At 37.9% G+C, this 15,940-nt stretch overlaps 3 protein-coding genes, 1 long non-coding RNA gene and 1 other non-coding gene across 5 annotated transcripts; 4 read left to right on the forward strand and 1 right to left on the reverse strand.

Annotated features, from left to right (window-relative positions):
* The first annotated feature begins 259 nt into the window (after positions 1–259).
* LOC110854273 (calcium-activated chloride channel regulator 1) lies at positions 260–5,466 on the forward strand. Its single transcript, XM_022102697.2, has 16 exons — positions 260–515; positions 1,543–1,667; positions 1,739–1,890; positions 1,953–2,003; positions 2,080–2,194; positions 2,270–2,479; positions 2,555–2,696; positions 2,758–2,933; positions 3,017–3,165; positions 3,249–3,502; positions 3,586–3,825; positions 3,902–4,084; positions 4,153–4,536; positions 4,595–4,685; positions 4,757–4,935; positions 5,011–5,466. The coding sequence occupies exons 1-16, from the start codon at positions 345–347 to the stop codon at positions 5,374–5,376; spliced, it is 2,988 nt and encodes a 995-aa protein (XP_021958389.1). The 5' UTR covers positions 260–344; the 3' UTR covers positions 5,377–5,466.
* Positions 1,304–1,376, forward strand: Trnaf-gaa. Its single transcript has one exon. It is a non-coding gene; the product is annotated as a tRNA-Phe (tRNA).
* Positions 2,343–3,360, reverse strand: LOC118436592. Its single transcript, XR_004835576.1, has 4 exons — positions 3,222–3,360; positions 2,725–3,147; positions 2,538–2,637; positions 2,343–2,464 (listed from the first exon to the last, which is right to left on the reverse strand). It is a non-coding gene; the product is annotated as an uncharacterized LOC118436592 (long non-coding RNA).
* Positions 5,467–6,169: 703 nt separating the features above from the next.
* Positions 6,170–10,897, forward strand: LOC110854228. Its single transcript, XM_022102640.2, has 18 exons — positions 6,170–6,547; positions 6,630–6,751; positions 6,813–6,887; positions 6,968–7,090; positions 7,160–7,279; positions 7,355–7,448; positions 7,516–7,773; positions 7,852–8,027; positions 8,088–8,233; positions 8,351–8,844; positions 8,914–9,123; positions 9,183–9,558; positions 9,633–9,721; positions 9,815–9,835; positions 9,922–10,006; positions 10,078–10,283; positions 10,377–10,536; positions 10,606–10,897. Exons 1-18 carry the CDS (start codon positions 6,374–6,376, stop codon positions 10,842–10,844), a joined length of 3,168 nt encoding a protein of 1,055 aa, XP_021958332.2. The 5' UTR covers positions 6,170–6,373; the 3' UTR covers positions 10,845–10,897.
* Positions 10,898–11,193: 296 nt separating this feature from the next.
* On the forward strand, positions 11,194–15,798 carry LOC110854042 (calcium-activated chloride channel regulator 1). Its single transcript, XM_022102438.2, has 16 exons — positions 11,194–11,486; positions 11,574–11,695; positions 11,759–11,956; positions 12,038–12,157; positions 12,220–12,301; positions 12,359–12,619; positions 12,701–12,876; positions 12,943–13,088; positions 13,178–13,671; positions 13,743–13,952; positions 14,019–14,343; positions 14,436–14,521; positions 14,587–14,692; positions 14,768–14,976; positions 15,045–15,213; positions 15,409–15,798. The coding sequence occupies exons 1-16, from the start codon at positions 11,322–11,324 to the stop codon at positions 15,648–15,650; spliced, it is 3,111 nt and encodes a 1,036-aa protein (XP_021958130.1). The 5' UTR covers positions 11,194–11,321; the 3' UTR covers positions 15,651–15,798.
* The last annotated feature ends 142 nt before the right edge of the window (positions 15,799–15,940 follow it).

Here is a 15,940-nt window from a genome sequence, read left to right on the forward strand (position 1 = left end):
CATCTTTTTTTGACTGACCACCGTATGTACAACCGAGATTTATGGATACATTTTTTCTCCAAATCCCTGCAAAAGTAGATAACCTTGCACTCTTATAATCATTTTGATGACTAACTTTCACACGCCACAGGTAGGTTTATGGTTAAGCAATAAATTCTCAATTTCGATAAGGGTGTCTGATAAGGCGAAATATTGAGAAAGATGAGGCATAACCAATGTTGAATTGTAATATCTGGAAAAAATTGCACATTCTTTCCAGACCTTCCTGCTGTTGGAACAGTATTGTTGCAGCGTCTCTGGATTTGTTAAAACGCATTGTAGGATTTATTCGGATTTTGTAGACAATGGCGATTTTTAGATTTTCGCAAATTTTGGGAGTTGTGCTAACTTTTGTTGCTGTTAATGAGGGCTTCAGATTAAGTCGCCAAGGCGGATACGACTTGGTACTCGGGGTCAATACAGCAGCGCCAGTGCCACCAGAAAATGACCAAAGGAGATATGTACAAAATATTAAGGTAAGATTTGACGTGAATATTTCAGAAATTTGTATTGTCTGAAACGCCGTCAGGTCAGAGGACGTATTGATTGATTGATAATTATTTATTATCTTGAAAGTTTTCGAGTAAACATACAGTTACATATTCTTCATCAAGCAAAGCATAATCGACAAACTCAAAATCATGTCAATTCTAATTTCAGTTGGTTATTTCATGAATTATCGACAATAATTTACTTATTTAGACATAGTAAAACCATTAACCAAGTAGCATATTAATTACTTACTCATGCAATTCATTCTGAAATTATTATGCAAGAAGTTGAACAACGCAGGCATTGGAATCAATTTGAAACTGCTGGATTTATACAAAATGAAATTATTCGTAGCATTGTAGCATATTTGAAGATATTTTGCATATAACATTTCAATATGCATCTTGAAATTCAAAAACCCATTGCATTTCATGCATTGATCACTACACTTATTATGTTATCATTACGACGTTCATAAAATTAAATGCATGATAAAATTCATTAACGATAAGGTTGCATTAATTAGTTAAATATGTTCGGTTTGTCAAAATTATTAAACCAGGTTAATGAAATCATTAACTAACTTATCAATGATTAGCTATAACTATAAATACTTTTCATGCAAATATGGAGTGACATGCTCCATTTCGACGTCGATCCAATCTTTTTATTTTCATGAAGCACATAAACCATTTAATAGACATTGAGATTTACTTATCATGTAATTCGCCCCCGTTAAAACGGAATAAGAGGAAAGTGCTTTCAACTGGCTGCCGAAATAGCTCAGTTGGGAGAGCGTTAGACTGAAGATCTAAAGGTCCCTGGTTCAATCCCGGGTTTCGGCAAATCTTTTTTGCTCACAATTTTTAGCACTAATTTTTGCAGTAACACATAATACAGTTCAATTAATTAGATAAATTATCATTAACTAGTTAGTCTTGAAAAGAAGGGATTGATTAGAAATATTACATTAGTAAAAACATTGCCAAAGTTTTGCTTAATATTTTACAGACTTCTATGCAAGCATTCTCCAACAATTTGTGGAGAGCTACCAAGCGGAGGTTTCACATCAACTCGGTTGAGCTAATCGTACCAGAGACTTGGACAGCAATTCCTGGTGCTGAATTGGCTGGAATGTAATGCATAATATCAGAATGGACCCAGGTAATCACTTATTATAATGATATTCATATCTCATTTTTTTCAGGGGAAGCATCGACACGGCAGATTTCCGAGTGTCGGACACCGTTTTGTACCCCTACGCGAAAAACACGTATCTTTGTGGCCTCCCCGGGGACTATGTCGAACTGCCATTTACCTTCTTTCAAAATACTAACGCTAACGAATTCGGACCTATTTGTAAGCTGAGATATAAGCTCTGATCTAAAATGTGAATGTACCAATTACTTTGCATTATTTAGGGAAAACCCTCATGGTACTTTTTGCCAGATACAGATATGGTGTATGGGAAGGTTCGTACCTATTTAATATTTAATGAACAATCAGAATGACGTACTTGTTATTGCATAATCCCAATTAATTACATAGAGCACGGATTTATTGGTGATGAGCTGTTTCCATACTTTTCCCTAAATGAAGACTCGACCACTTGGGAGGCGACGGGATGCAATAATGAACCACTTGTTGGGAAGTTTATCAATGTGTATGAATTTTTTTTATCAATGATTTAATTATTTCGTATCACAATTGGATTTAATTTATTCGTCACGAATTTCAGGACTGATCCAGATCAAAAGGATTGTGAAATGGCTGCAAGTCCAAACAGTGAGATGAACGCTTGTCGCTTCATCCCAGACAGCGTGGTAAATAAGGCGACAACTTCTCTCATGCATTTCCACTTTATGAACTCTGTCGTTGATTTTTGCGATGAAAATACTCACAATAAGATGGCTGATAATAAGCAGAATGCATTCTGTAACCAAAAAAGGTATGAGGTCGAAAAAAGTAAAATATTTTAAATCTCAGCATATTTCAAAATATTTTACGTAATATTGTAAATTAGCATAATGCAAGTGATAAGAGAAAGCCCGGATTATGCCACCGCTTCAAACCCACCGACGCAAGTGGGTCCGGTCACTTTTAAAACTGTGAAACAATCAGCAAACCCACTTTTGTACATTTTACTGGACAGGGGTCAAATTCAGGTTTGAAATTGATGATGTGATTACGTACATGGAATTAAATTAATTTCCAAATTGTGCGTAGGGCTCTTACCAATTGGCAAACATGATTCCTCCAGCCTTGGCCCAATTTCTAGTTAATAATTTTGCAAATGTTGTCGGTGCCGTGGGAAGTTTCCCTAATCCCGACAATCCTGCGGTTCAATTAAAACAGGAAGTTGGATGGTCCCAAATTGGACCTAATGTGGACCAATTCCTCCAGTTTGTGAAATATTTATGATTTATTTGTAATCAGTGATTATTAATCACACAATGTGGGTTGATATACGGCTTCTTGTCCTTAGAGCGGTAGGTGAGTTGAGAATTGACGGTCCTCTTCGACGTGATTTCACCCAAGCAATTATGGAAACTGCGGGATTCATCAAGTCGAGAGGTCATGCTCAAGGGGCAGTCATACTACTTGTAAAATATGGAGCTGATTTGGATAATATTAGTAATTAATTACATATTAAGTAATATGTACCATTTTTCTCTATGCTAATTACTTACCACAATTTTTTTCTGCTATTTCACCAGACGCAACAATTCCAGAAAATGATGTCGTACTTGCATTGAATGACCAGAAAATCATTTTGCATTCGATCGAACTTCAGATCACCGGCAGTCCTCCAGCATCAAATTTAGCCCGACTAACCGAAGAAACCACGGGGGGTTTTGCCATGCTCACAAATATCGGTGATGCTAACTTCGTACTGAACAACGTCCTAAATTTCCTAGCCCGTACCTTGAACTCTGCTGATTACATAAGTGACCAGGCGACAAGGAGAACGGTAATACTATCAAATGCACCAGAAACTTGGCATAATTGAGTAAATATACATAAAAATGATTATTATTGTGCTGTTATCAAAAGGTTGTCAAACAAGCGATCTCTTCATCCAGCCCTGGCATCCAACTTGTCCTTCCTCCAGACTCTCTTCACGCGGAAGTGTTTTACTCCAGTTTTGAAAGATTGAATGCAACAAATTTCATCTCGCAAATTGATGGAGCTCCACCAACGACGTCAGTAAGCTTCCGAAGAACTGTTGACTGGGGTGCAGGAGAAGGAAACTCCAGATATTCGTATCGTTTAAGATTCTCGGACGCGCAAATTGTTAGAAACTACATACAAATTTCATGCTAAAATGTTACCAATGCATCTCACTAATTTAATTTATAATGCACCTTAGGCGGGCAGAAGTAGCGTTATCGTTTCACTGAATTGTACTGGACTCCAAAATTGTGACGGAGCGATGGTCGGACGTGTCGCACTTGACAAGGCTGTACCAGACCTTGGTGTTAAAATTGAAATCACAACTTCTGCCAACACTGTTGACCTTAGCAGACTGGCTCCACTGATGATCTACGCAAAGGTAATAGTCATTCGAATCTTTAGTGGTGTGTCAAGATGTCTAAAGATCCAAAAATGTCAACTTTTTAGGCCACAATTGACGGTGCTCCCATCGAAGGAATGTATGCTGATGCATTAATCACTAACGGAGCAACAAGTTATGAACTAGTCCTAAACGACGACGGAAGCATTCCTGACATTTTAAGTGAGGACGGAATATTTTCCGGATATTTCGTGCCTACAGCCGATGGCGATTACAGGATTACAGTTCGATTCATGAAAAGGACGACGACTAGAAAAGTTGCAACTTTTATCAAAGAAAGTAGCTTGGGACGTCTCCTCCCAATCGATCAAGGTCCTGGTGCTGGGTGCGAAATTACTAACAATTGTACACTAAAAGACGTGTATAATGGATTTATGCAAGTTGAGGAATATTCGACCCCAATTAAATTTTCGAATAGGAATCAATACACAGTAAGGATAAGATTTAATATTAAAATGTTCATTTTTGACTGGGTTTTTTAATAAATAGGCCATTCCTGGGAAAGCAATTTTATTGTACAATTTCATCACTCGAACTTTATCTTGGAGGTCACCACGCGTACCTTCCACTACCAGTCCAGGTTAAAAGCTTGAGACAATTTACATACGTGCACAATTCATATTTTCAAATTTTTTATTATTATTCAAACAGTTACTAGCTACGAAATTCGCCAGGCCTTTTCTCGACTCGAGCTCCTGAACAACTTTGATGGATGTGAAATCGCTGCGACAGCGGTCCCCGTGGCACCAGGAGAGTGGCAGAGTACCCAGCATAATATTACCCTCTATTCCACATACTATGCTATAAAGTCTACGTACAATGGAGTAAAGGTGACGACTTTACAAATTATCATGAAATAATTTTTTAGCCTGTCATAATTTACATATTCTTTAAAAACTTGTTAGAGCGAGATTTCCAATATTCGAAGATTCCCTGGAATACCAGCTCCTGAACCCACAGACTCCACCGTCCCACCAACAGGATCCACTCCCACAGGCCCCACAACCCCACCTACGTCCGCAGGGACTGCCCCCACCACTACTACTGGAAACCCAGGTAGTACAACCACCACCACCATTGACCCCACTGCGCCAACAGTCTCGACCACTCCGAACCCAAATACCACCCCAGCGCCAAGCCCACAAACCTCGCCTACAGCTCCCACAAGTCCCCCCACAACGTCCCCACCAAACTCCTCCCCAACTGTTCAATCCTCCGTGATTGTCTCCCTAATCGGAATAGTTGTCACAATTTTCATCAAATTTTATTAAACGAGAAATGTATGTAAATCAATTATGCGTGGTAGACAAATCATGATGGGGAATCAATAAACATTTACGTCAAGTTCATACTTACATACATACATTTTTACAATCAATCATCATTCGTCATTTCCTGTTTACATGTTACATTTTTATTTCGTACTTTTAATGATCCCTGAACCTCAATAATTCCAGAAACCACAACCACCACACCTTTCACGGGAACACCTCCCACCACTGATTCCACCGCAATCACAATCACTGCTAGCACAACAACCACCACACCCAATAACACGCCTAGCTCATCGACAACACCAGCAGTCGGTACAACGACTAAAAAACCCTGGGTGGAAACTGGGGCCGGAATCGGGACGATAGTGGGAATTGTTGCAGCGGTGATTCTAATTGCTGGAGTGTGCCTATATATCCGAAGGAGAAAATCGGGAAGTCGTAGAATTTCGGGGGGATAACTAACTATCCTGGCTCCAGAACTGTACAAATTTTACCGTTTTCTCGTAATAATACTTCTTTATACATATTTAACACTTGTTCACATGCAATAAATATTTATTCACTTATTTATGATAATTAATCTACAAAGAAGACCCGGTCATACTAATATACCGGATGAGAGCAAAATGACGTGTTTTGGAAATATTCGCATAATCTCATACTGATAACAGATTTCAGATAACAAACTGATCGATAAATGTTGCCTATGCAGATGCGTGCGTCTCATATAGCTACATACATACATCGATAATTCATAATAATTGATAGCAATATGATTACAGTTTCGATATACGTATAAGCCAGTTGTTTAATCGTATTGTGTGTGTACCTATTGCAGTATTAACGTCAATTGATTACTAGAAAAAAATACACAGGCATCTAAAAGTTAAAAATTGTGATAAATTTACAAATATTATTGAAGGAAAAGTGAGATCTACATATGTACATACTGATTAAAAAACATTAGAAGCTCTTGTTTTTAATTCTGTGCAAAATGAAATTAATACACAAATCATTTTACAACATTATTTTAACAATTTTACTCAAATATATCATCAATTCGGACGAATTAAGCTTGGATGAATTTGGTTATTACAAAAATATTGTTGTTGCAATCGACGAAAGAACTGTGCAGAACGATGTGGAAAACTACACGGATATTATAAAGGTAATGAATATATTATGTGAAATGATATCGAAATTTCAGGAGTCCATAAAATAAAATTTGAAAATTAATACAACTTCAAAAGATGGGAATCCAAGACTTGTCTGATCTGCTTCACTATACAACCAATGGAAGGTTTTCTATACAAAATGTCGACATTTTAGTACCTGATCACTGGGATGTAGAGATTGATGGGCCTTCCACATTGTAAATTCAAACTTTTTTGACAATCTTTAAAACCTCCTTGAAAATACTTTTAAAATTTCAGTCAGTTTTATGAAGCCGCAGATTTAAAAATTTCACACACTTTTGCTCTTCCCTTCGTGGACAATCCGAACGCTTGGTGAGATAATAAATCAACATTTCAATGTTACACATTTACGATATTTATATCAAGTATTTCATCAAGAATTATATTATCAGCGGATTTTCGGGTCGTGATATGCAGCTTCCATATAGCTTTTTTGACTTTGGAGATTCAGGAAGATATGGGCGTTTGGGGAAAGCGTTACTTGCACAATTTGCTCGACTTCGATTTGGCGTTTGGTAATTTCCTTAAAAGTGGTATTTCTTGGTAAAAACACAAAATTAACAAATAAACTACACACTTCTTAGGGAGGAACATGGCTTTCCTGGAGATGCTAAATTTCCTTATTACTGGAAACGGTTACTTGGAACAGAATGGGAAGTTAACACTTGTACAGATGCACCAATTGAAGGAATTTACAAAAACATGTAAATAATTACCACACAGTTATGTTAAATCGGTATATAAACATTCTAGTAGTTCTTTCCATTGTGTTTATTAAGATATGACGAGACTCCGTGTGGGCCAGATCCTGACGATGTTGATAATTTATACCCACCACCAAGCGATTGTCGATTTTTCCCAAATGCAGCTCAGGTATCAGACTTACTCTCGATAATGTAAATATTTTCTTCTGACAAGAAAATTGTAATAATTTTTCTAGACGGCAAAATCATCTCTGATGAGTTACCACCATTTACCCACATTTGAAGCCTTCTGTAACTTTGAGACTCACGATCGGGCTAAACCCACCCCACAAAATTACTATTGTCGCTATAAAAGTGTGATGGAGGTTATGGAGACTACACCAGATTGGAAAATGGTGACAGAACAAAATACGGCAGGTCGTGTCAACTTCACGGTGGTCAAAAAGTCTCCAAAACCCATGCTCTACATCCTTTTGGATGCTGGATTTACGCACGTACATACATAATTTAATTAGTATGGGGCTATTTTACCAATTATTATTTTTATGCAATGCTGAAAATAATGTAAACAGGCACCAGCCCAAATCCTTCCGCAAATTTCTTCTCGCCTTTCAACTTTTATCGAATCTCGCGAAATGCGCAGTATTGTTGCTGGGCTTGGAAAATTTCCATCCGAGGATCCCACTCAAAGTTTTACGGAGGTTATACCTTGGACTCCAATTAGGAATGTTACTCAGGAATTTGTAACGTAAGTCCGTACAAATTAAAAGTTTGAAAAGTGATTAGCTTAAAAAATCTTCAATTTTAGAGCATTTCACACAACGTTTGGTAATCAGGCTGGGTTTAAAGACTACGCTGGAGCATTGCGTGAGCTACTGGTTTCATTTAACCAGCGAAAACATACATCTGGGGCTGCGATTTTAATTGTCAAACTGAGTCCTGAACCTAATACAGGTAGATAATTATTGTTTTATGTTTTCATATTTTTTAAAAACTTCATGACAGTCTGAGTACCAACCTTGCTCGTTAAGTGCTCCTGGTAAAATATATTTTTTATACTCCGTGTCATAGGAAGTCTAACTTTGGAAAGTCAAGTGATGGTTCCTCTCTTACTCTCCAACGTGAAAATATTTGCCGTGGAAGTACGCGGAAGTCCAATCCAGGCAGGAAACGCGCTCGAGCGAGTTGTCGAAAAGTCGGAAGGGTTGCACTTGACGATTTCGGAGCCATCAGATCTTGGTCAACCCTTTGACGATTTTTTGACTGACTTGACAACCACCCTGCAAACCCCGTTTACTCGAAGTAAAAAATATATAGTTGGAATGGATGAAATGATTTTTTGCAATGAGGCAGTGGGGTTCAAATCGACTTCTCGAATAACACAGTTCGAACTATTCGCAATACCATTGTCAGGAGGGTTTGCTAGCCCAAAGCTGTGGGGTGGGACTGATGGAGATTACATTGATATTACGTTACAAGAGATGACGTGGGACTCCGCAGAAACTGCTACAGATTCTCGGAAAAGCTTTTACTTTTCATCTCCCGAAGGGGAAGAACCATTGGATGTAAGATCGTCAATGAAAAAGGAAATTATATATTTGCACAAGGGTTAATTTCTCAACAATGATTTATAGAGTGTACGCTGGTCACGTTTGTCCCTTGGATGCGATAGTGTTTGCATTTGCATAGCTCGAGTTACTGTGTTACTGCAAGTGGAAGACTTGGACTTAATCCCGAAAGATATCAAGCTCACCGTTACAACGTCCGCAATCAATGGCATTGTCGACTTTAGAGATGCGAACGCTGGGTCATACACCGGCTCAGCTTTTGCCATTTATGCAAAAGTATTAAGTTTTTTAATACTTCTTTGTCACATGTAGTTTCAATTCATGTATTCTGTTAGTTGGATCAAGACGGAATTCCGTTCCAGGCAACTTTAGGTCTTAACGTGACTGCCGTGATATCTTGTCCCACTGCGCCAGGAAAGCACGCGTGGTCTGTACAACTTAAAGACGATGGAAGTGCGTCACCGGACATAACCACAAACGACGGTATATTCTCAGGGGAATTTGTCCCAGAAGTTACTGACGACATGGTGGAATTTGATGGGATGTACGAAATCTTTGTGATTGCAAAATATGAAAAGTTTGTTGAGCCAACTGTACCCACTAAAATTATGGACGGCAAAAACGAAACTCAAAACTTTGCATCATTTTCACCAATTGGGAGATTGTTTCCAGTTGATCAAGGACACATTGGGTGTGGGAGTGGTTATCTGGGTACTTAATTATTATTTAAGATACAACATGAACTAGTAATTTGCAGTAACTGAAAGGGGTTTCGAAATTTCAAGGCTGTTGGAGTAAAATTGCAGAAGAAAATTTTTTCGTTAGCTCCAACCTTGAGAAGAACGTAGAGTTTGTCAATTACCAATTGTTTCAGGTATGGATATGTAAAATTAATCATTTATGTATTAATCCGAGAGGGCAATGTAGTACTGTATTGGTGTAAGACAATCAGATTTATTTATTATAGGCGATCGGAACAAGAATAGTGGTATGGAACTAATATTTTAACCAACACGAATCCATAAAAATTACTAATTATTAGTCGTCACTCGATAACAATAATGAAATATACAGGATTTGGTGATAACTCCACTTGAGAACAACCAAGTCAATCTACAATGGACCGATCCGAGAGTTAGAGACCCAAGGGGTAATCCAGGTATTGGCGACTCACAATACAAGTTAAGCATTCGTAAATCAGTCAGTGACCGGTGAACTGTTTGAAAATAGACCAAGTAGATTTTTATGAAATTCGACATCAAGATGAGATTGATAAGCTGCTGTTCGATTTCGACCACGCTGAAAACCTACCGGCAAATAAGTTGCCGAATACTCAACCACCTGGGACCCTACAAAGTGTTACTTATGATTTTGGTAGGGAAGCGAGTAGATATTACGCAATAAGAACTATAGTCACGTCCTCCGGCATCGAAGTAGTAAGAACTCAGATACTTATGGCAATTACGGAAATTTTTTGGCATGCTTCATGAAACGTAAATATTTACATATTTGTCTGATAAAACTTACAGTGGTCACAACTGTCGGTCATTGTGGGTGTGAATATTAAGACTACGTTAGATGCAAGCACAACTACGACAACTACAACAACAATTAGCCCCACGACCAGAACAACGCTACCACCACGAACGACCTCAGCCGGTCCCACAACGACGGAGGCCGAGATTACGAGTATGAAAAATATAAGTTTATAAATGTAATTATTTTACTAAATTAACGTGTATAACCTCATTGCTTTAGCAATCATTACGACTCCAAGAACGACTAAGGCGCGTTCGACAACTACAAGGCCCCCACCCTCCACGACAACAACTCCAAAGCCCACAACTACTGTTCCGCCTCCGGCAACGGATGACCCCATAAAACACTGGTTTGAGACAACGGAGGGGATAATCACCTTATCTGTTTTTGGCGGAACAGTTCTTACGCTATCAGTTCTTGGAGGAGGATTTTACATATGGATTACAAAATATAGATAATCGATTAATTTTAATAAACTACATAAATAAATCGTTTTGTTAAGTATCGCAAATTTTATGAACTTTTGTGAATTTTTTCATACCAGCATCAATTTGAAGTATTGCAAGATTTGTTGACGTTTAGTCTCCATAAATAACACCTAAAAATCATGACATCAACCAGCAATATATCACAACGTAATTTTGCCATAACGCAAATTAAAATTCTTGATACTGAATGACTGTAGCCCATGAAATGCGTCAGTCCGATATCTATGCAGTTCGTCAACATGCATAGTTTCGCACTTTCCTGAATATCTGAATGTCAGCCTGATATCAATACGTATATCGATTTATAACTGATTACCGATAACAGGATAAGTTCTGATAATGAAATTGGAAATACATACGTATTTACGTACATAGGCTCTGTTTAGTATTACCATAATACAACTAATTATCTACTGGCTGTATAAAGTATAATAAAAATATCACAAAATGGTGAATTTTAAAAAGTTACAAGTATATTGGATTTCCATTGTTCTTTTACCTGCATTCGTTAAAAGTATTTCCTTAGATAGTACCGGATCTTATAAATTAGTGGTAGCAATTGACGAAAAAACTGCACAAAATACAATAACTGGATACGTCGAGAATATCAAAGTATTTACATAATACGTACATACGCAAACAGCACAATTTTGAGTTCTTTAATTTACAGTATCTTGCTTAATTTTGGTTAATGTACAGATCGGAATTCAAGCTTTATCAGAAGCACTGTATTCGTCGACAGACTCCAAATTTTCTATTCAAGACGTGGACATTGTTGTTCCGAGCCATTGGGATACAGCTCACGACAGCGCTGCGACAACGTGGGTGAATGATGTTTTGGTTATTTCGAAATGAATTTGAAATCGATAATTAATTAATTCCAGACAATACTATCAAGCAGCCGATGTAAAAATTTCACACGTACACCCTGTACCATCTGCAGATAACCCAAATCCATGTGGACGACCAGGATCTGCAATTCTCTTGCCTTACAATTTCTTTGATGATCCTCAAAACTCAACATTTGGAGATATTGGGAAAGCTCTGCTGACACAGTTTGCCCGATTACGATTTGGAGTTTGGTAATTCCGTTTACGCTTTTAGACTTTTAAATAATTGTTGAATAATTTTGAACACAAAATATGTATTAAACCGTTTTGCAGGGAAGAGCACGGCTTTCCTGGAGATGTGAAATTTCCATATTTCCACAAAACTCTGACGGGAAGTGATTGGGAAGTAAATTCTTGCACTGATGCTCCGATTTCCGGAGATTTTAAAAATATGTAAGAAACCGAACGTAATATCTTAGCTTATCGAAAAACAACGTAAATTGTGCTTAATGCAGTGAGGATGACAGCGACTGTTCTCCCACGCCAGGCGATGAATATCCACCAGTTAGTCAATGCAGATTTCTACCTTCAGGCGAGGTACATACTTAAATACACAGATAAATGTTATGGCGAGTGAACTATGTCGTTTAATAGCAAACAGCAAAATCGTCCATAATGAGTTATCATTACTTGGAAAGTGTTGACAAGTTTTGTGACGCCACGACGCATGATAAGCAGAAACCCACACCTCAAAATCTTTTTTGTCGATACAAAAGTATAACGGAGATAATTCAGCAAACTAGTGACTGGAAGCAGGCAACTCAACCAAACAATCCAAGTCCAGTGGTCTTCAAAGTTGTGAAAAATTCAGCATCACCTTTACTCTATTTTTTACTGGATGGAGGAATTAGTCCGGTTTGAACTACAACAATATACAGCAATGTCTATTTAAATACTCCATTAGCTTTATAATGATAATTGATATTTATTGCCTAGGTTCCTTCCGACGTATTATCGCAGATTTCATCTACACTGATAAATTTAGTGGGAGATTATACATTGGAAAACGTCTTGGCCGCAGTCGGGACTTATCCACCTAATCTGGGGGATGATTTCGTTACCGAGGTTGTGCCTTGGACCCCATTCAGAGATGGGCGAGATCAGTTTATTGTGTAAGTGGTCCTTTCAGTCGTTATTTTTTTACCCTTTGCTGCACATTTTGATAAACATTTGTTTAGTGCGTTTAATACGACATTTGGGAGGAAACCAGGATTTAAGGATCTTGGAGGAGGGCTCAAGGAAGCTGTTCGCATTGTGACGGCAAAGAAGCATCCTAGTGGAGCTGTAATTCTAATGGTAAAGACAGGAACAGAACCAAACACTGGTAATGTAACTATACATATTTTTTAAATAGTCAGACAATAATGCCATTGCTATCGCAATTGCTTAATTCGACTTATTATGTATCCGTAGCTGATCTAACTCCCGAAAGTGACGTGCTTACTCAAGTATTAGGATCCAAAGTGAAAATACACGCAATAGAAATTCAAGGGAGTGACATTCAACCTTCAATTGCGCTTGAACGTGTCGTTTCAAAGTCAGAAGGGATTCATTTTTCTGTAACTCCAACGACAGATTTGATGGAGGAGCTTGGCGAATTTATGAAAAATCTGACAACTGAGATTCAAAGTGAAATTAAATTCAACCAAGAATACGTACTGGTTCGTCGAGATATTATCAATCAAAATGAACCAGTGGATTTAAAAGTTAACTCCAGAATCAGACTATTTGAAGCGTTCGTAATTCCTTTAAGTGGAATGATAACGGGCTCTCCGAGGTTTACATGGACTAACAATGGAAATCATCCTGACGTAATGTTCGCAGAAATGGCCCAGTGGGGCACAACCTACACCTCTAATGTGGCCAAAGTCTATTATTCCGCTTCTCGTATAGCAACAGTTTATCCGGTTTGTACGGAATATGTTAAATATCGGAAAACGTTAAAACATAGCATGACATTGTGAATTTCTTGTTACAGAATATATTGTGGGACCAATTCCAATATACTTGCAATGACACTCAAGGGGAATGTCGGATGCTGGTTTACATCTTTGCTCAGGCTGTGGACATAACGACAATTCCTTCAGTAGAGCTTAGTATTTCAACCTCTGCTGAGAATAATGTGGTCGATATGACGTTTGAAAATTCCGGCTCAAACTTAGGAACGCCATTTGCAATATACGCACAGGTTCAAATTTAAACTAACCGGAAGTAAGGATTTGTACTTACAAGATGTGCCTTATATTTTTTATAGCTAAGTCAAGACAGACTTCCTTTAATGTCATCTGCCCATGGATTTGACGTATTTGCGTATGTCACCCACGTGGACAATTCGGAAGTTTACGTAATTAGGCTAACGGATGACGGACTTGCCGTTCCTGATTTATCAAGGGATGACGGTATTTTCTCGGGGACCTTCATCCCCAAGTCTGACGGTTTACACAACATTATCGTCACTGCACAGTACAGAGTACCACCAACGACAACTAATGCTCTGAACATGTCAAACCCAGAAATATCGTCATCAGTGGGCAAACTATTTCCTGTTGATCAGATTTATTTTGGATGTGGGCAATTTGGTAATTAAATAATTAAAGGGCTAAAATTGCTACATAGTTTAGACCAACTCTAATTGCATGTGTTTGATACTCGTCAAATACCAACCAAATAGGTTGTTCGTCCATCAGACCAACGGTAGATTTTATTGTAAGCCAAACTCTTCCGATGGTTGAGTTTAAAAATGTCGACAAATTCAAGGTAATTCTAATATAAATAAAATTTGAGACCCCGTTGAATTCTATTTTTAAAATATTTTATTCCAGCCCATTGCTCACAGAGTGATTGATTTCTCTGCAACTCCTCTGGATGACTTTAAAATATTATTGGAGTGGACGGTCCCTGGCGTTTATTTGGCTGAGGAAGGATTGGGTAATTTTATAGACAAGTTGCATCGTTCAAACTACTTATGTTCATCCTATTTTAATTATTTACACAATTCTGCAGTAAACGTCGACTCCTACAGTATCAAACAGTCTGATGATTTTTTTGAACTTTTGAACAATTTCGACAACGCGGAATATCTCATTCCGCCGGATGAAATTCCACCACCAGGAGATGCATGGAATCACCAAAGCATTACTTTTACTTATGGGGAACACGCGGATAGATATTTTGCTCTTAAAGCTAAAACATTACGCTCTGGACCTAATCCCGTATTACAAGTTATTTATTTAATACGATTTAAAGTTTTAATTTGAATTTTACAATTTTTTCCCTATAGCTTCCATCCGTTGTATCCGTGATAACTGGGGCGAACGTAAGAAGCACAGTAATTACGACCACAACGACGACAACCACAAGCAGGCCGATAACAACGTCCAGGACTCCAGCCCCGCCGACAAGACCGCCTGGAACAACTACGGCTTCGACTACTGAAGGGGTTACGACGGGTAAGACTAGTTCCAGCTCGTACGAAAATTATGCAAAATTGTTTTTGATAATTAGTTGATAATTAGAATAATTTGAAATTAGATAAATTCCCTTTATTTTTTATGCGATGTTGGTATTAAATTATGCAAATCAACCGGAAGTCTCTCGTACTTATAGAATATACATATTATTAATTTCGCAATTTTCCTCTACAGAAAGCGTCGCCACTTCTCCCAAAACGTCGACACGGGCACCGACCACTCCGCGGACGACAACTCCACCCACAACACCGCTAAAATCCACTCCTTCTCCATTTCCCAGTTCTACCGCAGAACCGACAAAACATTGGTTTGAAACGAGGGAGGGGATCATTACTATTTCCGTCTTTGGGGGAGCGCTTCTCACCTTGATTGTGCTTGGAGGAGGATTTTACATTTGGATTACAAAATATAGATAATGACGCATACAAATATTGAGACTTTTCATTCGTTATTTATTTTCAGACTGAAAAGTAGATAAAAAAGCTACAATTATATACGTTTCTCACTCGCAATTTTTGTGCTAACTAATTATTTCGTGTAAATAAAAATGCAAAGTTCTTGGAACTCGTTATAGAAAAAATTATTAACAGCATCTACAACAAGTCGTAGCATCATAAAGATATAAGAAGGAGGCAAAATGAGACAACCTTTTTAGCACATACTAACGATTAATATGGATGTCTCATGTCTCTACAAAATCGCAAAA

Source organism: Folsomia candida, unplaced genomic scaffold (genome assembly GCF_002217175.1).
Source record: "Folsomia candida strain VU population unplaced genomic scaffold, ASM221717v1 Fcan01_Sc009, whole genome shotgun sequence".
Taxonomy (NCBI): domain Eukaryota; kingdom Metazoa; phylum Arthropoda; class Collembola; order Entomobryomorpha; family Isotomidae; genus Folsomia; species Folsomia candida.

What these genes read in the sequence shown, in the direction of transcription:
- LOC110854228 (XM_022102640.2), top strand. Translation starts at nt 6,374, where the DNA reads ATGAAATTAATACACAAATCATTTTACAACATTATTTTAACAATTTTA. An exon ending in GAAGGAATTTACAAAAACAT is followed by an intron (nt 7,280 to 7,354) that starts GTAAATAATTAC and finishes GTGTTTATTAAG; the next exon opens with ATATGACGAGACTCCGTGTG. An exon ending in CGTCCTCCGGCATCGAAGTA is followed by an intron (nt 10,284 to 10,376) that starts GTAAGAACTCAG and finishes TAAAACTTACAG; the next exon opens with TGGTCACAACTGTCGGTCAT.
- LOC110854042 (XM_022102438.2), top strand. Translation starts at nt 11,322, where the DNA reads ATGGTGAATTTTAAAAAGTTACAAGTATATTGGATTTCCATTGTTCTT. An exon ending in CACGACAGCGCTGCGACAAC is followed by an intron (nt 11,696 to 11,758) that starts GTGGGTGAATGA and finishes AATTAATTCCAG; the next exon opens with ACAATACTATCAAGCAGCCG. An exon ending in TCCGGAGATTTTAAAAATAT is followed by an intron (nt 12,158 to 12,219) that starts GTAAGAAACCGA and finishes TGCTTAATGCAG; the next exon opens with TGAGGATGACAGCGACTGTT.
- LOC110854273 (XM_022102697.2), top strand. Translation starts at nt 345, where the DNA reads ATGGCGATTTTTAGATTTTCGCAAATTTTGGGAGTTGTGCTAACTTTT. An exon ending in TGGACAGGGGTCAAATTCAG is followed by an intron (nt 2,697 to 2,757) that starts GTTTGAAATTGA and finishes AATTGTGCGTAG; the next exon opens with GGCTCTTACCAATTGGCAAA. An exon ending in ACCAGGCGACAAGGAGAACG is followed by an intron (nt 3,503 to 3,585) that starts GTAATACTATCA and finishes TGTTATCAAAAG; the next exon opens with GTTGTCAAACAAGCGATCTC.